Source organism: Lutra lutra, chromosome 2 (genome assembly GCF_902655055.1).
Source record: "Lutra lutra chromosome 2, mLutLut1.2, whole genome shotgun sequence".
In the NCBI taxonomy this organism is placed as follows: Eukaryota; Metazoa; Chordata; class Mammalia; order Carnivora; family Mustelidae; genus Lutra; species Lutra lutra.
This window is the reverse complement of record NC_062279.1, coordinates 84,692,266-84,717,442: the sequence shown is the minus strand read 5'-3', so window position 1 is coordinate 84,717,442 and position 25,177 is coordinate 84,692,266. Positions and strand designations below refer to the sequence as shown.

At 37.4% G+C, this 25,177-nt stretch overlaps 1 protein-coding gene across 1 annotated transcript in view; it reads right to left on the bottom strand.

The window, feature by feature from the left end:
• LOC125094097 (protocadherin-23-like) overlaps window positions 1–25,177 on the bottom strand; it is a 127,140-nt gene that overhangs the window by 84,232 nt on the left and 17,731 nt on the right. Inside the window, exons 3-7 of the mRNA XM_047719830.1 lie at window positions 24,066–24,297; window positions 8,894–9,130; window positions 6,358–7,374; window positions 3,377–3,564; window positions 1,966–2,065 (exon numbers count right to left, since the gene is read on the bottom strand). Of these exons, the coding sequence (XP_047575786.1) occupies window positions 1,966–2,065; window positions 3,377–3,564; window positions 6,358–7,374; window positions 8,894–9,130; window positions 24,066–24,297 (1,774 nt within the window). The remainder of the gene's footprint in view (window positions 1–1,965; window positions 2,066–3,376; window positions 3,565–6,357; window positions 7,375–8,893; window positions 9,131–24,065; window positions 24,298–25,177) is intronic.

Here is a 25,177-nt window from a genome sequence, read left to right as displayed (position 1 = left end):
ATTTTGTAGTTGCTCCTATTTAGCAATTGGATACAATATACACCATTATTTTTTTATATTGCTACACCTCAAGTATCATTTTCAAAGCTAATTTTGAGAAAATCAATATTTCAAATATTTGGAAATAGATGATGAACACCCATGAAAACATTTCCAAATTACTCAATTCCCAGAATGTCTTCAAAAGTTTTAAATAAATAACATAGTATAAGTACAGCAGAGGATCTGGGTATACCCCCAAATCTCATTCCCCTCCTTCTTCTCTGTAACTAGCCCCTTTTCTAAAGTGATGGTTTATCTTTCTAGTCCATATATCTGTGAATAATATATACCCTGGTTTTATTTTCTTCTAGGAAATTCCTTCAGGATTATATCTCAATATAATAATTTCTGTCTGTGTTTGCATGTGTATGTGTGTGTGCAGGCTCATTATCACTGAATATGTTGCCTTTCAGATCTCGTACTTTCCCAAGCATGAACATGATAGGCCTTTTCATATCTTTCTTCTTTAAGGTCTTTCACGAATAATTTGTAATTTCCTACATAAAGTTCTTGAATGTCTTTTTTTTTTAAATTCTCCTCCTTATGCTCCTAACAGTATGGTCCTTATTTGGTCCTGATAATGTGAAAGGCTCTCTGTAGGAAAGATATGACAATGTTACAAATACAAATTGTCTACTGCCCCTTACTCCTATCCCAGAGGAGCCCTACAAGTGAAGGAACCAAAAACTTAAACTTTATTACTTCACAGTAAATCTGCCCCAACACCCTATGGTTTTTCTCTGTTATGGTGAGTGAGATTTTTGAAAATCTGCTTCGGTTTTTAAATGCTAGTGATTTTTATGGGGGGGTTCCTGTGTGGTTCAGTCTGTTAAGTGACAGACTATTGGTTTCAGCTCAGGTCGTGATCTCTGGGTCCTGAGATCCAGCCCTCTGTCAGGTTTGGCAGTTGGCAGAGAGTCTGCTTGAGATTCTCTCTCTCCGCTCTCCCTCTGCCTCCCCCCACAACAACTCTCTCTGTCAAATAAATAAATAAATCCTTTAAAAAATAAATAAAATGAATAAATAAATAAATAAATAAATAAAATGTTAGTGATTTTAAAAAAGAATTTCTTTATTGAGAGAAAGAGAAAGCATTAGTAACAAGAAATAACATGTCACATTTCATGACAAACATGAAAAAGCAACAAATATATTTAAAAATAGTGTAAAATGTAATGCCAACTAAAGCTAATCACCAGAACAAATCTGAGGCCTGTGCATTCTAAAAGAAAAACATAAACATGAGCCTCTCTCAGTGAAGTTCCAACATACATGCAGATACATGTACCGTCACATTTTCTAAGTATGATTTACTCTGACCTTAAGAATATTAAGTCTTCTGGGACACTTGGGTGGCTCAGTGGGTTAATCCTCTGCCTTCAGCTCAGGTCATGATCTAAGGGTCCTGAGATCCAGCCCCATGTCGGGCTGCCTGCTCAGTACGATGTCTGCTTCTCCCTATCCCTCTGCCTTCCCCCCAACTCATGCTCTCTCACTCCTTCTCTCTCTCTCTCTCAAATAAATAAAATCTTTTTTTAAAAAAAAAAAAAGAATATTTAGTCTTCATAGAGATTCATAGATGTTTGGCATTCATTATCATATTTCTTTATACTTAATACCAATTTTGATTCACTACTACTTTACTTTCAATAAAAGTTGATTTGTATTTCAGATTATTGAACATTATCCATTTAATGTGTATGGTTGGTTGGTTTCTATTTAGGACACAGAAAAACTACTATGATTTTACACTAAACTCTTACTTTTTTTTAAATAAGGTGATTCTAGATAATCACAAATGTATTTTGTTTGTACCTGGTGTTATTTTCAACATTAATCATTTTCCCAGAAGATAGTAGAGAGTTGGTAGACAAAAGAAGAAATTTTAAAACCTCCTAATCCTTTAAGAAGGGCGACTTTTACCTGAAGATACTGAATATACAACTTCTGCATTGTTTCCTTCGTCGAAATCCTTTGCAAACACAGTTGTAACCAACATATTTACTGGCTGACCTTCAAGAACCTGTCATTAAAACAAACGTCTTAAAAATTGGTCAGTGAAATTTTAGAAAGAAATACGAACCTTTAAGTGAAAGAACACATTGCTACTAAGCACTTTTAAAACTATGTTAAGACCCACCTGTAACCCAAATGTCTGTCATATAAAAGTTATAAAAATGCAAATCCATGAAAAGAAACAATACTATGAATCTGAACAAATTTGGACAAATTCAATTTGAACAAATTATCTGCAGCATTTGAACTAATCTTGAGAAAAAAATCAAATTGACTAAATAATCATAGATTTTGGATATATTTTAAGAATTTCTAGCATCTTCTCATGTTTTAAAAGGCCGAAAATATGCTAAAGATAAATATAAGTCTTTATTTCAGGAAACACACCTGATACAGGTAATATACCTCAGTAGTTAACAGGAACTTTCATGGAATATTGAAATGTACATGGGGAGTTGAACTCCCAAGTATAGAGTCCTACTACCCTACCATGGGATGTTTTAATGATATAAGTGAAAATCAAAATGATACTCTAAAAATGCCTTGGTAGGATTTTCTTTAAATACAGCTTTGGAAGATAGTTTAAAGTTATGAGCTGTCTCAGTACCTTTTTTGAGTTGTTCAATATGCATATCTGAGCACAATTTGAATGTCCAATTCAGTTGGAGCAACAGCTGCCAAACTTTATACTCATATAACCCATCCATTAAAAAAGTATAAATACCTCCAAGATAAGTTTATTAATTATGTATGTGAACAAATATTCTAATTTTTTATGTATACTATAAAACAGAAAATATGGAAATGAAAAAGAGGAAATCATATAAATATAATTAGAAATTTCAGCAGGCGCTACCAAAGATCAAATTTTATAGTCTCTGGTTGCACATATTTCTACTTTAGAGCTACAGATGTTCCCCTATAATTAACTCACCAGCTTAGAGGCGTGTTCCAGTTGCCCATAAGGAGCTCTGTACCAAGAGATGCATGCAAATTACTGGGAAAACAATCCACGTCTGAGCATTACTGATAGTGGGGCACCATTATGTTTGTGTACAAAGGAAAAACCACATCATTATACAACTGGATGTGTGATCCCAAATTGCACATATAACCACTTTATTTATTCTTTAATTTGTGGAGTCCTTTTTTTTTTTTTTTTTTTGACATGTACACAATTTTTAGATCTTCTGGAGACGTATGCATTGCCACACGGAGACTGATTTGATAAATTCACACTTTTTACCACAAGATGGTGCTCCAAACAAACGACTAAGATTATTACAAAATCACTGCAAGTCTACTTCACTCCACAAACCTTGACGTGCAGTTCCTCTCCAGGGAGACACTGTGGGAAATATGGCCTGTTATCGTTGATATCAGTCACTGAGACATAAACCACCATGGTGGCGTTCCGTGGCGGGGAGCCATGATCGGTCACTAGGACAGTCACCTGGTGGTGCACCTGAAGCTCGTGATCCAATGCCACCCAACTGATAAATTCACCTAAGGAGCACAGAGAACAAGAGGCTGTCACTGGGTACTAGAATGACCCCATCCCAGCTCATTCACAAAAAGGAAAACGAGGCATAAAACTCAGAGTAAATGCATCATTTCTAAGTTAATGTACATTAGCAGTGTGGCTCTACTGTTAAATTTTCTGAAGTTTCTCCTGAAAATGCCATCTCCAATTTGTCCTTCTTTGTATTTCAAGCTGTCTGCCATCCACCATCTGAACTAAAAAATGAATTCATAAAGGTAAATGTAAAATACCTCATGGGAACTTAGTAATAATTTAGAAGATTTAAAATTATAGTATATCCCTCTTCATATTGCCACACAGAATAATGGAAAGCACTTCAGCTCTGATATTGAAAGTTCAGGGTTTGGGTCCCAATTTCTCTACCTTAGACATGGAAGGACCTCTCCCTAGCATACCTCCTAGGGCTACTGGAAACAAATACAATTCTAAATTTTAAAGTCTTTTGTAAGCTGTGCATTATTACAAATATGACAGTTGTTACCATTACTTTAAAATAATGCCAAAATACCTTCCTGAAAATCAAATTCATTGTACAGACAATGGTTTAGTTTTTATGGAAATAGTTCTTTATGTTATGTCGCAAAACATATATGTCGCAATGGATAGTGACTTCCCACTATCCATAGTGACTTCCCACCATCCATTGCATTACCAATGGATAGTAACTCAATGTTTTGCAAGCCTTATTTTCCATGTTTTCCTCACTATTTTCTAGAAACTTCCATCATGGTTCAGCCATGGAGACTCAGCCATAAAATCATAGCTGCCTCTACTTGATGCCAAGGACCACTGGAGGCCACATGGTCTCTCCAGACAGCCTAGCTCCTGCTGCAGAGCTCCACCAGCCATTACTTCCCTCACTATTTATGGAAATATCTATTTATGAGAAAGTCAATATGAAGTAACTTCCAGCTAACATTACCATTTCTAAGATTGGTTTTGCCCTCTTCGTCCAAATGAAATGACAGTGTGTAGAACAAAACAACGAGTGAAATCAGAAGCCAAAGAAAGGAAAATTCATGTTTGGGTAAATTGCTAAATTGTTGAGCTGAAATGTGCTATTTACTATGTCCATCTACTTACAAACTACATTTATATAAATGTTTATGAGAAGTGTGATCTGTAACAAAAATCACATATCCAACAACTGCATTTTTAAAGCTCCAAACTGTACTTCTCCTCTGAAAACCCTAAAATCCTGAATGGCAAGCAGATTTTTACCTGATGAACCAACTCTGATTGGCAAGCCACAGTTAGAAAGTCAGTGAAGAAAAGACTGTTGACGCTCAGCCTGGACCTGGGCACAGGGGACGCTGCCGCAGGCTTCCAGGAGAGCTAGTCCCAGACACCATGCCAACTGCTGAGCATCAGGATGTAGAAATGTGGAAGACAGGCAGGCCTGCAATGCTCTGAAGGGTGCCCTCGACCCCTGTGTGGTAACCCTGTACCCAGCCCTGGAGAATGGGAATCGTTTGTGAGAATGTAGTCTTGCAAGCCCCTTCACAGATTTAACTCTTTCCCCCTCAGAGCAAAACAGGGAGCATGTCAAGAATTATCTCTTCTATTCATGGTAAGGAAACTGAGCTCTGAGGTTAAGCTACTTGCTTCGAGCCATATAACAATTCTAGGAAAGGACATCTGGTCTTCTGAGGCTGGGTGCTATACTAATTGTAGGAGAGAGAAAACCATGGGGAAACCAACTGTATACTTTAATTTATTTATTTATTTATTTATTTATTTAGTCCCAAGTGGAAATAGAAGACCTACAAAACTACCTAGCATCTGGAAGGCACAAGAAAGCAAATCATCTCGCACTGCTCTGCAGTTTGTGCCCTGCAGAGGGCTTCCCAGCCTGGGAGTGAATGGGAGCTGAACACTTTGCAGCCTTCCTGGCAATTCATATACCCTGGTGTAAAGCTCCATCTACTGGAGGAGGGGGAACCTTTTCTAATTCACACAGCAGGCCCTTTATGAGAAAAAAGGCTTGAAATTCATGAGCACTGGATTCAAATTTCGTCCCACTATGGGGCAGGGGGTACCAATCACATTCTACAGGTCGTGGCCTCCTCTTATTTCCTTCCGGCTCCATAAACTGGGACATGTTCTTTGAGCTCTCTGAGTATCAAGTTTCTTCAGCTATACAGTTGCCGTATGAACATATTTCATTTGGAGGTGGTTGCAGAATTAAATAAAATCCTTGTAAATTTCTGCACTATAAATTTTAAATACAATAGAATTTTAATATTTAAACTCATAATGAAGACTTGGAGAAAAAATTCAGAGGAAATATTTGCCTTTTTCACTATGGTTCCCTTATCAGAATGAGAATGGGGATAAACATCAATAGAGTGATTTTGCAACTTTACCTAATGGATTTTTTTCTAGCTTTACATCAATGACATTTATAGTTTATAAAATATTATTTGGGTTTTAAAAAAAAATCAAGTAAAGTAGAATGGTCGGGGGGAAAATCAGACTCTGTGCAGGGATTTCTTCAGTCCATTTCTGATTGTAGCTCTAATTGAGAATAAGAACCATATATTGGCAATATGCGGGTGTGAGGCAAAAGAAGTGTGAACCATTACAGGTAAAATTCTATTCAATTTTGTCTTCCATTTTAAAATCACAATTCTCTAATTGAATAAGGTATCTACTAGAAACTAATTTTAACTGCATGTTTGTAATGTTATCACTAAAAGACTTGAGTTTAGTTCATTTCGACTTTAAAGGAGTAAGTGGAAGCTACAAAATGCTACCTGTTTTAGGATTCATCTTGAAGAATTTTCCATCAGACAAAAGGAAATATGACAGCTGTCCATTCTTTCCCGAGTCTCTGTCAATTGCTGTAATTTTGCCTATTACCCCTTGGGGAACAGGACTCTCCTCGACTTTCAAAAACAACACATCATGCAAGAAGGTAGGGGAATTGTCATTCTCATCCAGGACATGAACAATTACTGAAGTGCTCACATTTTGCGACAATCTGTCCTCCAGGATCCAGGCAAACACTCTAAAATTATATGTCTGTGTGGATTCATAATCAAGCTGTCGCCGCAAATAAATCCAACCCGTGTCAGGGCGGATGCCGAACACAGAGGAGTCCGTGCTGGGCTCTAGAGCGTACCGGAGGTGCGACGTTGTGCTCTGTGGGCCAAGTGGGAAAGCCTGTATTTGCAGGATCTGGGTCATCAGTGAGAGAGACTCGCTGACTTCCACTTGGTAGACCAAGTTTTCAAACGTCAAGGATGGGCTTTGCTCCTGTTCCTCAATCACGACTGTCAGCACTAGCAGGGATGCCTGAGGAGGAATGCCCAAGTCCTGGGCCAGCAGAGTGAGCGTGCACTTCCGGGGCACGGGACTTCGCAGACTCTCATTGAGGTACACTGCCCCCAGTCCGGCGTCGATGGCAAAGACGCTTGGAGTCTGGCTTGCAATCGTGTATCTGATGAATCCGTTCTGCCCACTGTCTTTGTCTTGTGCACGGGCGAGGTACAAGGCTGTGCCGGGCAACGTGGTCCGAGGTATTGTAACGGCATCAGAGGCTTTGGGAAATACCGGGTGGTTGTCATTGACATCAATTACAGTTATGTTGACCTCTGTACTGCTGTAGGCCGGGGAGCTGCCAAGCTGAGCCTGTACTGTGAGCACAACCACAGGCTGTGTTTCATGATCCAGAGGCTTCTGGGTTCGAATGACGCCCAGCCATGGGTGAATAGAGAACTTTCTGTCCAGATCACCAGAGGAGATTCTGTAAAAAATTGGCTCTGAGGAATCTAAAAAAAAAAGAGTGGGAGGGAAAAGAAAAAAAATAGAAAGAAAAAGCAATCACCTTATACACTTACTGGAATGCACCTACGGGAAACGCTGAAAACTTAAAAGCATTAATATGTGCATACATATATATATGTGTGTGTCTATATATACATATATATCCCAGATATAGACTACATCCATGGAAAACACAATGCAATGACATAACCTCCTCAACTCTCCAAAATCTACTGAAAGGTGGACACCATGGTCAAGATGTATTAGCAGACAAAGGTAATGCCCAATGGACAGGGAGCAAGGCACAGGTTTCACTATCTTCCTTTCAATCATTCTGCATTAAGTAAAAGGGAAAGATATTCAGAAAATAATTTGGATGCCTGTTTTACATATTTGGGGAAGCCGAATTAAGGTTATGCTTGGCGCTTCTCAATGATATCTACCTATGAGTGGCAAATACCCCCCACAAAGTTTAAGAGAAGGAAAAGAGGACAGAGAAGAAGTGGACTGAGAGCAGAACAAGATCTTTGGACAAATAATTCATTTCTAGGAATCTACCCCACTGAGAAAACTTCATAAATCATATATGAATATTTGCTTGAGTATTATTTGGACTACAAAAAATGGCTATAAATCATTCAAATTAATAGCAAAAGGAAAATGTTTCAAGAAATTATCTTTATATCTAAGTCAAAATACTATGCAAACTTTTTTTTAATGAAACAGAATGATGTCCAGTTACTTGGAAAACTGTCCTCAATATATAAAATGGACGGTAAAGGAAAGTTTTAAAATAACAAATACAGCAGGATGTATTTTCTTTTGTTTTTTTTTAGTTTCTTTTTTAATTTAATTTAATTTTCTTTTTTTTTCAGTGTTGCAAAATTCGTTGTTTATGCACCTCACCCAGTGCTCCATGCAATACATGCCCTCCTTAATACCCACCACCAGGCTCACCCATCCCCCCACCCTTCTCCCCTTTTCACAAAAAAATTTTTAAGGTGTGGGGTGCCTGGGTGGCTCAGTCAGATAAGTATCTGTCTTCAGCGCAGGTCATGATCCCAGGGTCCCAGGATCGAGTCCCATGTCAGGCTCCCTGCTCTGTGGGGAGTCTCTGCTTCTCCCTCTCCCTCTGTCCCACATCCTGCTCATTCTCTCTGTTTCTCTCTCTGTCTCAAATAAATACGTAAAATCTTAAAAAAAAAAAAGAAGACTTAAAAATTTTTTAAATGTGTGTGTATGCACATTTGTGTGTTTGGAGGAGTAGGTTATAGATGTATACTTTCTACATTATAATCATTCTCTATTTTAAACTTTTCAAAAGTATCTATTACTTTTTTGATTAGGAAAAATTGTAGGATAGAAATAATGTTGAAAGAACAAAGAGTGAGCCACAGATCGTGTGGTCTCCATTCTTTCTGCATGGAGAAAGGAAAAGATTTAGTCATGATTACACAACTTAAGAAAAACACAGGAAGTGTTCCAATAATGGATTTTAACAAGGCACAAGACCTAAGTACTTACTCGAGGACTCTTTTGCTTTCACTGTTCCCACAGGACTGTCTTCAGGTACATTTTCATAAACTGAGAAAGTATACTTAGGCCTTTCAAATTCAGCGGGTGCCAGAGTTGTCTGAAGAATGTGTATAGTGATGTCAGCATTAATGACAGATGTGAGCCCACCACCATCACGAGCACAGACCATCAACAAAAGTGTAGTAGATTCCAAATGACTAAGAGTTGATGTTAAGTAAATAATTCCTGGGTAGGAGAGAAAAAGAATTGAAAAACAGAGAACATGCAGTAAACACTGAGGAGCAACTATCACCCTGGGTCTGCTAACCCCACTGTGAGGGTTAATTTTATGTCAGATTGACTGGGCCACGGGGTGCCCAAACATCTGGTCAAACATTATGCTGCATGTTTCTGTGATGGTGTTTTGGATGAGATTAATATTTAAACAGGTAGACTAATTCAAGCAGATTGTCCTCCCTGATGTGGATGGGCCTCCGTAAACCAGTTGAAGGCCTAAATACAACAGAAAGACTGATACTTCCCTGACAAATGGCAATTTCCCATGCCTGATTCCCTTCGAAATGAGACATTAGTTTTTTTTTTTCCTGCTTTCAGAATTATACTGAAACATCAGCTCTTCCTAAATCTTGAGATTACAAGCATCAGACTGGAACTACACCATTGGTTCTCCTGGATCTCCATTTGACCAACTCACTTATAGATCTTGGGACTGGTTTGCCTCCATAATCACCTGAGCTAATTCCTTATAATAAATCTCTTTACATCTACCTCTACCTACCTATCTATCTTCTTATTATCTATCTATCTCTCTCACTCTTACTGGTTTCATTACTAGAGAACCCTAATGCATCTACTTTCCAATCCAAGAGTTTGAGCATATTTGCAAAATTATGGTCCAAATTCCATCAGGTAAGCAATATTTCCCCAGAGCTTAAAGATTAGAGATCCTGAAAGTATATCAGTTCAGCAGTAAACATAAATTGTGTTGCCTTTGTTAGGTCTTAACAACCATATCACCAGCCCAGGATGATGGGATGGCAGAGTATACACCATAATCCAAAATAATCTCAGCTAATGGAGGATTGTAGGGTGATCACAATCTGAGCAGGCATCGGGATCCTAAATCTACAGAATGAAACTAAAATGTCATCCTCTGAGTTATTTGACACCTGACCTGAACTGGATGGTGTAGGACAGCCCTCTTTATTAGCTGGCTCCATCTTTGTTGATGAGAAGATATAATGTTGATGGCTGTGGGTAAGAAAACTTGAATCAGTGTTAAAAACCATGGTACAGGGTGGCGTAGAAGGGCTGGGTGTCTCAGTCTGTTAAGCATCTGACTTCAGCCCAGATCATGATCTTGGGGTCCTGGGATTGAGCCCCAAATTGGGCTCCCTGCTCAATGGGGAGTCTGCTTCTCTCTCTCCTTCTGCTCCTCCCCTGCTTGCTAGGCTCTCTCTCTTTCTCTCTCTAAATAAATGAATAATCTTAAAAAGTGCTAAAACCATGGGGACAAGAGTGGCAAGTTAGGACTGTGTACATAGTGTGGGTGAAAAGAGAAGGTGTGAATGGTTAAGTTGGGGAAGGAACCAGTAATGCTGAGAAAACCAACTATTTAATATTAAGAACACCACCCTTTCATGTGCTAGTCTGAAAACATGAAAACAGATATAACATAACCAATTTCAAAAATGAATGTGTTAGTTTTTTTAATGAGAAAGAAAAAAACCATGCAAACTTATCACATGAAAATCCATACAAATAAATGTAGTTGAACTTTGTGGGATCTATCAAAATACAGTTGGGCTGTAAGTATAAGTTGAATGAAGGAATACAGCAATTTTTGTCAGTTTATGAGAAGCTAGCCAAAACATCCAAATTGTTGGCTTTCTAGGCATAAAAAAGAGGATAGCCATTCAATTTCTTTCTTTTTTTATGCCAAATCTGTCCTCTTACAGCACTAATCCCTTATTTCTATTTCTATTAGGAATGTAATGAAACATGTTTTACTTCTCTTTGGCATAACACACCATCAGTAACAGAGGTCAAATATCTTGTCCGACCTGCTCTGGGCAGAGTGTCCCCATTTTCTGTAGTCGTTCCTTATCTAACATGATTTTAAGTCCTTTCACTCATGGTTCATTTCTCCTGAACACGCTCCAAGTTGATCAGTGAACACATGGTTCCAGCTATAATGGGGCTATTACAAAAAAGTGTATAAACACTGTTTATTAGAATACTTATAAAATATTAGTGTAACCAAGTATTATTATACCAGGTGTAGCAGCCATATTAAAATTTGTGTTCATACTAATTTGGTGATTCACCAAGCACTCAATGATTATCACGGAAATTTCTATGTCAGATTGTTACCATCTATTATTGATGAGCTTTAAAAATTCTTTATTATTAAAGTCTATGCTTGGTTAAAAAAAAGAACTCAAATAAGACAAAAGTGTCTGCCTCCAGAAATAAATGAAAAGACCCTCTTCCCCTAGTCATCCCTGCTCTCCGGGTATATATTCTTCTGGAGTTGACTCAGTTCCAATTGTAAAGAAATTTTTAAAATTTCTCTTATGCACCTCACCCATGCTCCATGCAATACGTGCCCTCCTTAATATCTACCACCAGACTCACCCATTTTCCACTCTTGATAATTATGACAATGAAAAGATTAATGTCTGCCTCAACCATGAGACTGATGCACTGCCTACTGCGCTAAGGAGGCACCTTGTCTGCCTCCACTAGACCACAAGTTGGTCTTTCTGACTTCAGAGGTCTCCTTCTGAACCATTTTTCATACTTGTATTGTAATAATCTTCCTAAAATCCAAGTCTAGACATGTCGGTACCTCACCAGGGTCTCAGGGTGCAGTTCAAATGCCTTTTCTATCATTGACCAAGTCGTTGGTAAGTGAGCCCTTTTCACTTCCGTAGCCTATCTCTGTGCAGTCCTTGTTGTTCCAGACACAGTGAACTATTTATAAATTCTAGGATAGACCTTGCTCTTTTCCATTTGGATTGCTGTACCCCTTTCCTAGAACAACTTCTTCATGTTCTCTGACTTCTGGTCACATTTTGAAGCACAGCTCAAGACTTCCCTGGTGTAGGTGACCTTCATATACCCTCCACTTTGTTTTAGATCCACCTTCTACGATCCCACAGTGGCCTGTGTGCACATGCTTATTATAAATTTAACAGGTATTTTAATTAAAGTTTTGATCTCTCTTATTCATTCATGTATTCTTTAATTTACTTAATTATTTATAAATAAAATCAAAAGACAACATTTTGAAAATATATAAACAATAATTTAGTATCCTAATAATAAGAGATGTGGCAGAAGTATTGAGACATGGTCTGGAACTAAACAGACTCATGAACTGTCTGCAGGAGGGAGGGACAGTGACGGCAAGGACAAGAGAAATAGACCCCCACACCAGAAAGCCTGCATGGGGAGGATGAATCCCCATAACATTTGGCTTTGAAAACCAGAGGAGCTGACTTTCATGGGTTCTTATAACCAGTGGAACTTAAAACCTGGAATTTAAAAAAATTAGCAGGCTGGGATCTGGGAGAGGTGGGAGGGTAAGAGGAAACTGAGTCCCCACCCTTAAAGAGACAGCACGAGAAAAAAAATGAATGGTTCAATCCATTGTGGTAGACTAATACGATAGAATATTAATGTGGCATCTAAAAAGAATGACTATACATGTTTTCATCTAGAAAGACGTTACATGCTACATTTTATATGGGAAAAATACAGAACAATATGTAAAGTATAATCATGAACACTAACATACTTTATTTGTACCCTACCCCACTCCCCCCCAACATGCACACACAGAAAAATATGCATCCTGGAAAACATGGAAGGATCTGAACAGCAATCAAGAGAGATCATCTCCTATAGGTTGAGATCATGGGACAGTCATTTTTTTACCTTTTATACTCCTATAGTTCTAACAAGCATATGTGCTATGGACTGAATTTTGTCTCTTAAATATTCTTGTTTAAGTGTGGCTTAATACTTAACTTCCTCCAAATGCAGTATGGCTGCATTGTGAGGAAGTAATTAAGGTTAAATGGAGTCATAGGGGTGGAGCCCTGATCTTATAGGATTAGCGTCCTCATAAGAGGAGACAGCAGAGAGCTCACTCTCTCTCTACCATGTGAAAAAAGAGAGACGGTAACTGTCCACAAGCCAGGAAGAGCTCTCACCAGGAATTGAATTGGCCAGACTTTGATCTCAGACTTGCAGCTTCCGAACTATGAGAAATAAATTTCTCTTATTAAGCCACCCAGTCCGTGGTATTTTGTTAGAGCAGCCTGAATGGACTAAGACAACATGTTATTTGTAATTAGAAATAAATATATATATATATATATATATATATATATATATATATTTGTAATTATTTGTAATTAGAAATAAATAAATAAATATATATATATATATATATATATATATATATATATCCAGAAAAAGAAGATATGTTTGTTACAAAAATATATATACTACCTTCCTATATAGGAACTGGATATAATAGTGAAGATTGAGACTGGACTTCAATATGTGTGTCTTGAAAAATAACTGCCCAAAACTCTTCTCTAAATGTGGGATTCTTATTATATAAAAAGTTTCAAGGATATGTATCAATAGAAATTTTAGAACCATCAAATGAATATATTTAGGAGACCTGTATTTGAGTCAATAAATTGCTGAAGTTAAGTTATATCATGCTTTATAGAAATTATATATATAAAACAGTTTGAACATGTGATTCCCAAGATACAAACAAAAATAATGTTAAAGGGGTGCCAGGGTGGCTCAGTGGAGTAAGTCTCTGCCTTCGGCTCAGGGCCTGATCTCAGGGTCCTGAATCAAGCCCTGCATCAGGCTCTCTGCTCAGCAGGGAGCCTGCTTTCCTCCTCTCTCTGCCTGACTCTCTGCCTACTTGTGATCTCTCTGTCAAATAAATAAATAAATAAATAAAATCTTTTTAAAAATGTTATAAATAATCAAACTACTAGCAAAATGTACCACAATAACATAAATTGTGAAATCTAATAAAATAAGTATCTGTACTATGGTCACACTGCTATTTAAAAGCATATTATCTCTGGTGAGAATCATCTAGTATTTTATGACCCCCACCACCAGATGAAAGATGAGCAACCAGAAGTTGTCTCCATCCTTATGGTCCTTGATTCCTACAATCTACTGGCTACGTGATGCTCCTTGATTGCTCTTGGATTCCTTCCTTTGGTTATATCCGTGTTTGCTGGCTTTTCGTCAGCCTCTCCTAACAATTCCTTGGATTTCAACAGTGCTCTGCCCTCCTTAGGTGTCTAAGATTTCTCTACTAAGTCCTAGGGCTCTTTAGGGTTTCAAAAGATATCCTATGGCCACTTGCATCAGAATCGTCTGGGCTACTTCTAAAAACAAGCATTTCAGGCTCTTAGATATTCTGATCTGTACTTGTGGGGAAAGATTTAGGAACTGCATTTTAAACAATCTCCACCGGTAATTCCTCTATGCTTTATAATGTTTGAAAACTACTGTTGTATATGATTTTCATAAAAATATTCATATGCTCTTGTGGCTTCAATGGTTTCTTTATCCTAGTGTCCCCCCATGCCCTTTCACCTGAATTAAGTTCTATACCTCTTTCTAGGTGTTCTCCAGAGCATTTGTCAATTTGACATCAGTCAGATCATCAATCATTTAGTTAAAATTATGTATGACTCAACCTCTTCCATTAATAAAACAAATTAGTCATTATTTCTTAAAATATCCTCAAATTAGTTCCTTCCTTTCTGTATGTCTATTTCCTTAGTAAAACCCAAGTAGTTTACCCATGGATTATTACAATGATATATTACTATATAGGCCTTGTTAATTAATATATATTCCCTGTTTAAATTTTCCTGTTCTATAATCCACCTAGCATACCATTCCTAGGGTAAATTTCCTTAAACATCACCATGACAGGCTCATGCTCAAAACCCTCATGTCATTCCTTATTCCCTCTTGTAATCAAGTTTAAACTTTTCTGTCATGCTTTTAAAGTCCTTTTTTATTATCATTATTTAAATTCAATTAGCCAGGGTGCCTGGGTGTCTCAGTGGGTTCAAAGCCTCTGCTTTCGGCTCAGGTCGTGATCCCAGGGTCCTGGGATAGAGCCCCGCATCGGCTCTCTGCTTAGCAGGGAGCCTGCTTTCCTTCCTCTCTCTCTCTGCATTCCTCTCTGCCTACTTGTGATCTCTGTCTGTTAGATAAATTAAAAAAAAAATTTTTTAATAAAAAATTCAATTAGCCAACATATAGTATATCAATAGTTTCAGATGTAGTGTTCAGTAATTCACCAGTTGCATATAATACCCAGTGCTCATCACATCATGCGCCCTCCTTAATGTCAGTCACCCTGCTACCCCATCCCCTCACTCACATCCCCTTCTTTAACCCTTAGTTTGTATCCCAGAGTCAAGAGTATCTCATGTTTTGTCTCCCTCTTTGATTTCTTCCCATTCAGTTTTCTCTCCCTACCATATGATCCTCTGCCCTCTTTCTTATATTTCACATATGAGTGAAACCATATGATTCTTGTCTTTCTCTGATTGACTTTATTTCATTTAACATAATACCCTCCAGTTCCATCCATGTTGATGCAAATGGTAGGTATTCATCCTTTCTGATAGCTGGGTAATAATTCCTTGTATATATAAACCACATCTTCTTTATTCATTCATTTGTTGATGGACATCTTGGCTCTTTCCACAGTCTGGCTATTGTGGATATTGCTGCTATGAATATTGGGGTGCAGATGCCCCTTTTTTTCACTACGTCTGTTTCTTTGAGGTAAATATCCAGTAGTATAATTGCTGGGTCGTAGGGTAGCTCTAGTTTTAATTTCTTGAGGAACCTCCATACTGTTTTCCTGAGTGGCTGCACCAGCTTGTCTTCCCACCAACAGTGTAGGAGGGTTCCCCTTTCTCCACATCCTTGCCAACATTTGTTGTTTCCTGTTCTGTTAATTTTTGCCATTCTAACTGATACAAGGTGGTATCTCATTGTGGCTTTCATTTGTATTTCCCTGATGACCAGTGACATGGAACATTTATTCATGTGTCTGTTGCCCATTTGTATGTCTTCTTTGGTGAAGTGTCTGTTCATGTCTTCTGCCCATTTCTTGGCTGGATTATTATTTTTTGTGGGTGTGTTGAGCTTAATAAGTTCTTTATAGCTCTTGGATACCCGCCCTTTATCTGATATGTCATTTGTAAATATCTTCTCCCAGGTTTCCTCTTAGTTTTGCTGACTCCTTCTCTTTTTGTGCAGAAGCTTTTTATTTTGACAAAGTTTCAATAGTTCATAGGACGTGTCTTGCAAGTAGTTGTTGTGGTCAAGATCAAAGAGTTTACTACCTGAGTTCTCCTCTAGGATTTTAATGGATTTCTTACTCACATTTAAGTCTTTCTGAATCCATTATTTTTTAATAAACTGAGGTGTCTATTAAAAGTTGAGGGACAAGGTCTGCCTGGTGGTGTAGTCGGTTAAGCATCTGACTCTTAGTTTTTGCTCAGATCATGATTTCAGAGTCATGGGATCAAGCTTTGAGTCATGCTCTGCCTGGATTCTGCTTGAAACTCTCCCTTGATTCTGTTTTGATTCTGCTTGAAACTCTCTCCCTCACCTTCTGCCCCTCCCCACCACTTACATGCTTTCTCTCACTCTCAAATAAATAAATATTTTTTTTTAAAAAGTGGAGGGGCCAGAAAAATGTTATATATAGCTCTATAATATATGTTTCTTATAAATGTGCATATTTATATATGTAATAAATGTGAAGATGGTCAATAAAATGAATACCTCTCTCTGCTTATATATTTGTCAGTTTAGAATTTATGGATTTATATTTTCATATTTTAAGGTACAGTGATTACTTGGCTCTCATTTTTTTCATGACATTTGCACATTATCATTACCCACCAGTGCAGGGGACAAACTTTAACTTTAGAAAAATAGAAGTTGATTCATTTACTGGTTGTTCATGAGCTCTGGTTATTTTATGCTTGAATTACTGAGTGTTTGGATTTGTACATACCAATTATAATGTGCATAATGTTTGCCTATGTTCTTTACCTTGTCACTTCTTATTTAAATAGAGAAAAGTGTTGGGATGAAATATTTTTTAATTGATATTTAACTGAACTTAAAGACAAAGGTCCTCTCTTAATTAAAATCTAACATACATATAATTCTATTAATTAAGCAATACTGACTTTCAAACTCTGATATCCTGAAAAAGATGAGATGCTCTTAACCAAGGTGGTCATTCATAGTCAGAAAATAACCTGTGGGTCACCACTAGACTTACAAACTATGGGATAGTTAAGAACAAAAACAAGTACAAGGAGCCTCTGGGTGGCTCAGTTGGTTAAGCATTTAGCTCTTGATCTCAGCTCAGATCTTGATCTCAGAGTCTTGAGTTCAAGCCCTGCACTTGGATCCATGTTGGACATGGAGCCTACTTCAAATAAACAAACAAACAAACACAGAATCATAATCATCACCAAACATGGAGTCTGTAAGTGTGGTTTTCTCAAAAACAGAGACAGACCAAACACTATGGGTTGTCCATACCAATATCTTTTTGGTTATTCGTTTTTATGATGCCTTTCCTATATTCAGTTTGTGAGAATATAGAAACTTACTCAGTAAATAAGTGACGTTATGCTATTGATTTCATACACAAATCTGGGTTACTAAGTTGTAGTGGCTGAAAGGAATGGAATGGACTGAAAACTTTGTCTCATAATGATAATGAAAAGGATTCTTAAGAAAAACATAGCCATTTTGGAAGATTCCACTAAATTTTATGCAGTCAATTGAAAAGAGCAAATACATTAGGAGATAATTTGGTATTTCAGAGAAGCTTATATAAGAAGCCACAATGAGAGATCATTTTTCTATCATATTTAGTTGAGACAATGAAACTCTATCTTAGCTTTGTGTTTAGTTTAAAAGGAAAAATAAAAGCATAATAATGGAAGGAGCCTTAAAAGGGAAGTCCAAGAGGTAAATTCAAGTGTCAGGTTTGTTACGGTTTCCCTCAGCCAGTCACTAAGACTCGAGGTCCTTTATTCTCTTAATTTGCAGATGGACACAAAAGCATCTACTTTACTTATACCATAAGTTGATGTAAGGCTCAAATAGGCAATATACAAAAAAGATATTGAAAGGTGTTATCATCCGACACAGAGCAATAAGGGACAGATGATGGTTCCAGGAAAAGGTTTAAGTCCGATTCTGCCATGTACTCACTGTGTATCCTTAGGCAATTCACTGAATCCCTTTCACCCTCAATTTCTTTCTCCATTAAATAAGGGAGCTGAATTGTGGTGTTCGCAAAAATCTGTGAATTTATACTGGAAAAATTAATAAGAAAACTCCCAAATATGCTTTTGTTTCCTAAAAAACCAACACATACTGATTAGGTTTTGTGAGTAATTTTAGCCTCTGTCTTACAAATAAAAGGAAGTCATTATTTATTTTGGCATGAGGAGGCTTACATCCCTTATGGAATGAGATGTGGTTTTAATTTATTAGCTACATATCAGAACGTTCTAAATGTAGTAAAGTGGCAATCATGAAGAATTATGAAAATCATTACATGATATGAAATGTGAGCTTAAAACTAACATTAGAAAAAGATCTGCCCTTGAAATAAAGAAAAACAGAGTCTGCTATATTACTCACAGCCCACGTTAAAATCCACACATCCTGTACAAACAAAAGATTAGAACCAAACAAGGAGGCATAGCTGCCTTTAACTCACTCAGTTACCCTTTTAATTACTTGTTCTTCTGTAATTCTAAACTTGGATTTTGTTTGTGTACACAACTAAACATAGAACAGATAATAAACAAGGCAACATAAGCTTTTGTTGTTAAGTTCTCTGAGAACAGGAATTTTTATCTGTCTTACTGACTGATGTATCCCAAATACTTCAAACAGTGACTGGTATATAATAGGTATTGAGTAATTATGTCTTGAAAAGATGAACTTGCTTCCATTTTCTGCCTTGAATAGATAAGCTACACTCTTTAGAACTTAAATTGACTTTTCTTTGTATCATTAACTTGCTTCTATAAAGAGAGATAAACCAGAAGAATTTAACCACAGGTAGTCCTAGCAAAAGAGGTTGTGGGCTACTGTAAATGACCAACACAAATGTCTGAAATCTGACACCTTAAAATAATCTGAGTTAGCAGTAATGTTTGCTTCGGTGTAAAAAATAGGACAAACACAAAACCTAAAAAACTACTCTTTTCATGCTACTAAAGAAAATACTTCAAACAACGGAAGAAAAAAAATCTACATACAGTTCATAAAATGGGATTAAAAACATAAAAAGAGCTATTAATAAATATGACTCTTGTGTTTCCTTCTTTTAAAACTCAAAACAGTGTGGTCTGCCTCATGCCCACATCAAAGGAACCCAACCAACAGAGAATAAGAGAGATGAAGGTTCAGTTCAATATCTCTCTCCTGGTGCCTAAGCACATTTTACAAAAATGTTCTTTGAACCAACAACAAACTTAGAAAACCAGAAACAGAACAGGAAGATAAACCCACAAGAGAAAACAACCATGACATCACCACACCCCCTTCAGTTTTCTCCAAAACACTTTTCTTACCAGATGAACAAAGAAAGTCAAAGAGCTCTATTTTTAAAGCATGAGTCTTGATTGTGGCACAAAAAGATCAATGGGCAATCTCTTGGCTTCAGAAAAACATAAGCCTACAACACGAAGTGTATAAGCATAGAAAATAGCATGTCTGATAGAGGAAGCATCAAAATTAAAGGATGAATGAACCAGTGAGCAAATGAATAAATGTCTCTAAGAGAGATTCTTAGAGTAATTCACAAAAGAGTGACAATGTATAAATTAACTCATCAATTCTCAATATTCTTCTCATATAAAACTATATAGCTATACATCTATAGAATTATGTAACTATATATAAATGCAAATATATTTAGTATACTTAGCATATATATCTAGAAAAATGCTAGCCACGTGGAGTTTGGGAGAATTGTGAGGAAAAGTGGAGGTGAGCCATAGGATTACCTACTGCACTCTAACGCAGAAAAAAGGTTCTATTTTATTTTGTTTTATTTTATTTTTTAAAAGATTTTATTTTTATTTATTATTTGACAGAGAGAGACACATCAAGAGTGGGAACACAAGCAGGGTGAGTAAGAGAGGAAGCAGCAGTCTTCCCACCAAGCAGGGAGCCCGATGCGGGGCTTGATCCCAGGACCCCGAGATCATGACCTAAGCCAAAGACAGATACTTTAACAACTAGCCACCCAGGAGCCTGTGGAAAGAAGATTATAAATGAAATTTTGCTCTGTGTTATCAATGACACTGCCTAGCAGTTTCTTAAGAATATGTAATAAGGATTTAAATCACTTTTCAATTATTTCTAGCTGTCATTTATTCATTTGCTCTACAAATATATATTGATAGAGGCAATTTCTTGACTCTGCATTTACACTGGCAGCCTCAGTAAAGACAGATCTTACAGCAGAAGGAGGAAAGTCCAGCTTTGTATAGGTTACAGCAACAACAACAACAAAACAGATCGACGACAATTATGCCCACTTTCACCACTCTTGTTCAACATAGTATTAGAAGTCCTAGCAACAGGAATCAGACAACAAAGAGAAATAAAAGGTATCCAAATTGGCAATGAAGAAGTCAAACTCTCCCTCTTCGCAGATGACATGATTCTTTATATGGAAAACCCAAAAGACTCCACCCCCAAACTACTAGAACTCATACAGCAATTCAGTAACGTGGCAGGATACAAAGTCAATGTACAGAATCAGTGGCTTTCTTATACACTAACAATGAAAATACAGAAAGGGAAATGAGAAAATCGATTCCATTTACTCTAGCACCAAGAACCATAAGATACCTGGGAATAAACCTAACCAAAGAGGTAAAGGATCTGTACTCGAGGAACTACGGAACACTCATGAAAGAAATTAAAGAAGACACAAAAAGATGGAAGACCATTCCATGCTCTTGGATTGGAAGAATAAACATTGCTAAAATGTCCAGAAGAAGAAAACCATATTCCAATACAGCAACTTGTTCTACTCTTTGAGAACAACAACCATTCAATTAGCTTTTTTGGCAGGGCCTTACTACCACTACAGAAGCCTTACTACTACGGATGATATAGAAAATGTAATTATCATATGATCTCCCTGATATGAGGAATTCGAGAGGCAGGGTGGGGGGTTTGGGGGATAGGGAAGGAAAAAATGGAACAAGATGGGATTGGGAGGGAGACAAACCATAAGAGACTCTTTTTTTTTTTTTTAAAGATTTTATTTATTTATTTGTCATAGAGAGAGAAGCGAGAGTGAGCACAGGCAGACAGAGGCAGAGGGAGAAGCAGGCTCACTGCCAAGCAAGGAGCCCAATGTGGGACTCGATCCCAGGACGCTGGGATCATGACCTGAGCCGAAGGCAGCTGCTTAACCAACTGAGCCACCCAGGCGTCCCCATAAGAGACTCTTAATCTCACAAAACAAACTGAGGGTTACTGGAGAGATGGGGGGTATGGAGAAGGTGGTTGGGTTATGGACATTGGGGAGGGTATGTGATATGGCGAGTGCTGATGACTCACAGACCTGTTCCCCTGGGGCAAATAACACATTATATGTTAATAAAAACAATTAATAAAATATTACATTAAAAAAAGAAAAAGTATTCAGAGCTGCGGTCAGCCAACAGATGAACTTCAATTCAACTGTTCAAACTGAAGACTACCTGTTCACTAGGCAACTTTTTCCCATAGCTAGTTGTGATGCTGTTTAATTCCCTTCTAAAGGTTAAAGTAAAGCATTACCAGGCCTCATGAATTTCTCATGAGTTGTGATTAAGTGCAACCAAATTCTGAGCACTGTTAGAAAAACGTCTTCAACCTAAATGAACCGGCATTAAAATTGCCAACAATAATAACCCAAGGCTACTTCCATTACGAATTTGTCTTTGCTTTAAAAAAAAAAAAATACCATGATATTTCTCTAGATAATGACCCATGTAAAGCGTTCTCCTTGATTAACAATGGCATTTGTCTTATAGCCCAGGCCAAGAATGGAAGCCTGTGGTTTCCCAAAGCCAGTGCAACAGCAAGAGGTCTCTTCTAAAAACAGAACACGTACAGCTCATTCTTCAAGCCCTTCCAGGGAAAACTAGACGATGAGCATGTTGATGTCTTTTAAAAACAATCTACTAAATGTTTTTAGATCGTGTGCCCTGATTACTGGCTGACCTATATATTTTTGGCAATGCTCGTGTCCTAGAGGGCCTGATAATTTGACAAGGAGTTTAGACAGATTTTGAAAATGCCAAGATAAGCAGACTAATTTCCTTAAAAAAAAAAAAAAAGTATTTTCTTCTGATCTTTGAAATGTTAAAGGAGCCACATCAATGGATTATTTTGAGCAAGGAAAATTCTGCCTTATTGAGACTGCCGTTGTAAACAACTAATCCCCCAGTCACACACATCAGATGCAAGTACACCTTCCAAGCAAGAAGCAATGACTCTCCACCTCCCGGGGTTGGGTGAGAAGACAAACTAACATGATAAATAAGATTCGCCGTGTAAATTAGTGATTGTTGTGAGCGAATATGGTTGTTGCAGAGGGTATCGTGAAGATCCAATAAAGACAATGTACAGAAAATGTCTATTATAGCACCAGATATTATCCTCATCACAACAGAAATGCATTCTACCCAGAAGCTTTAAGAAGAAATAAAATGTCAAAGAGATATCCGCACTCCCAGGTTAACAACAGCCAAACTGTAAAAATAACTTAGCTGTCCATCAACAGATGAATGGATAAAGAAAATATGGTACATACATAGAGTGGAATAGTATTTGGCCTTAAAACAGAAGGAAATCCTCCAAAATGCAACAGTATGGAAGAACCTGGAGGATATTATGTTGAGTGAAAGAAGCCAGTAACAGAGGCACGAATACAACATTATTCCACTTACTTAAGGTCTCCGAAAGAGTCAAAATCATAAAATCAAAGAGCGGAATGGTGGTTGCAAGAGGCTTGCTGTGGGGGGAGTTGGGAAGTGGCTAATCAATGAGCATGAAGTTTCAATTAAGCAAGATGAGTAAGCTCTAGAGATTGGCTGTACATTGTACCTGTTGGCAGCAATAACACATCATATACTTACAAATTTGTTAAGACGTCAGAGCTCATGTTAAGTGCTCTTACTACAATAAAGTAAAATGTAACTAAATTTTTTAGAAGAAAGAGAAATGTAAAAAAATGGGGGGGTTGTTTAATGTTTTTTTTTTTGCAGCATCATTTTGGGACCAGAACATCTCCAATATCTTGAAAGTATTAAAATGTAGTATCATATACCTGAAATTTTAGATTTTCCTGTAATCAACTATTTCAAACATTACTTTGCTAACAATAAATGAATAAGAAGGGGATGATAACTTCCTAAATTATGATTACTTCTAAAAGACTCAGTTTATCCACTGGATTTCTTTGGTGGATATGCAATTACTGTATTACAGAATTAAAAGGACTTTAGGTATCTTGCTAAAAACAAGGAAGTGAAGACCCAAAGAGACTAGGGAATGCCAGACCTGGTACAAGAAAGGGATCTACTTTGGATTTCCACATAATGCTCTCTGCACTAAATTATCTGTTAATACACTGAAATCATGGGAATCACCCTTAGATTGCAAGATCATACAAACTGAGTGAATGAACATTTGCAAAATAAATGCTATCAGCCAGCTATTTCTCATAATTTACTGCCTCTAATCCTCACAAAACCTTACAATGCAGGGATTGATAGCACTACTTTTAAGGTAAAAAGACCAAGGTCAATAAAGATTATAAGACCAGTAGGAAACAAGGCTCGAACTCAGATCCAGGTCTCATGTAATCACAAAGCCTTGGACCTTTACAATATACCTTACTGCCTTCCAGAAGGTGAAGTCCCACAACATCCCTGCTAATAAAAAAATCACTTTTGCCAATTCTCTGGCTGTAAAGTGGAAGCTGTTGATTTCAGAGGAAAACTGGTCGGAGAGCACACACCTGTAGTGGAGTCGATGGTAAAAAGGGATGACAGGTCTCCGGGAATGAGCTCATAAGCCACCGTTCCAAATACCCCCGAATCCCTGTCAGTGGCAAGAACATTGAGGATCTCGGTGCCTGGCTGAGTCTGGCTGCTAATACTCGTCATGTAGGTTGATGGGTTAAAGACAGGTTCATTATCATTCACATCCTCCATTTCCACACGAACAAAAGCTTGGGCGCTTAGTCCACCCTGTTGGATAAATGAGAATTACAAATTAATTTTTCCTGAAAACTGAGATGGCAAAATAATTGACAAAGATCCTAGAAGAGAATTTTAAAACAACAAAAAGACATGTATAGATAGATAGATAGATACTCATTTTACTTTTAACCTTGAGATATGAGTTCACATGTAATAGCATGTAAGTGAACTTCAGCACTGATTCCTTTTTTTTAAAGATTTTATTTATTTATTTGACAGGGAGAGAGAGAGAGAGTGAGAAAGAGAGAGTGAGAGCATAAGCAGGGGGAGCTGCAGGCAGAGGGAGGAGCAGGCTCCCCACTAAGCAGAGGGCCCAATGTGGGATTTGATCCCAAGACCCTGGGATCGTGACCTAAGCCAAAGGCAGACACTTAACCAATTGAGCCACCCAGGTGCCCTGTACAATGCTGATTCTTAAATATGAAGTATTTTTTAAGTGTTAAATACTTAATAGTTAAATATTTTTAAGTGGTTTTAAGTGGTAACTTAAAACTCCTATGAAGCAATAATTTCACACTACAGGCCAAAGATATTCAAGGCAAATTTTCCTATTGTCCAAAGAGAAAAAAAGAAACTTTTATCCCTCAGATAATTTTTAACTGCTAAAGAGGGATGGTAAGAAAATTTTGGAGGAAGATGTAATGTAGAAAATGTTGTCAGTGAAAGCCTTACTTATAAGGCAGAGTAAAGACTGACCTATGTTAGGGAGCTGGACTTCAGTAATCTGGAGGAAAAGTATAACAGATAGAGGAAAGAACAAGTGCAAAGGCCCTGAGGCAGGAGAACAGTGTAGATCCCAGGCCTGTCAGGAATAGCAAGAAAGCCAGTGGAGTGATGTTGGGATGGCAGGGGCAGGTCATGGAGGGCT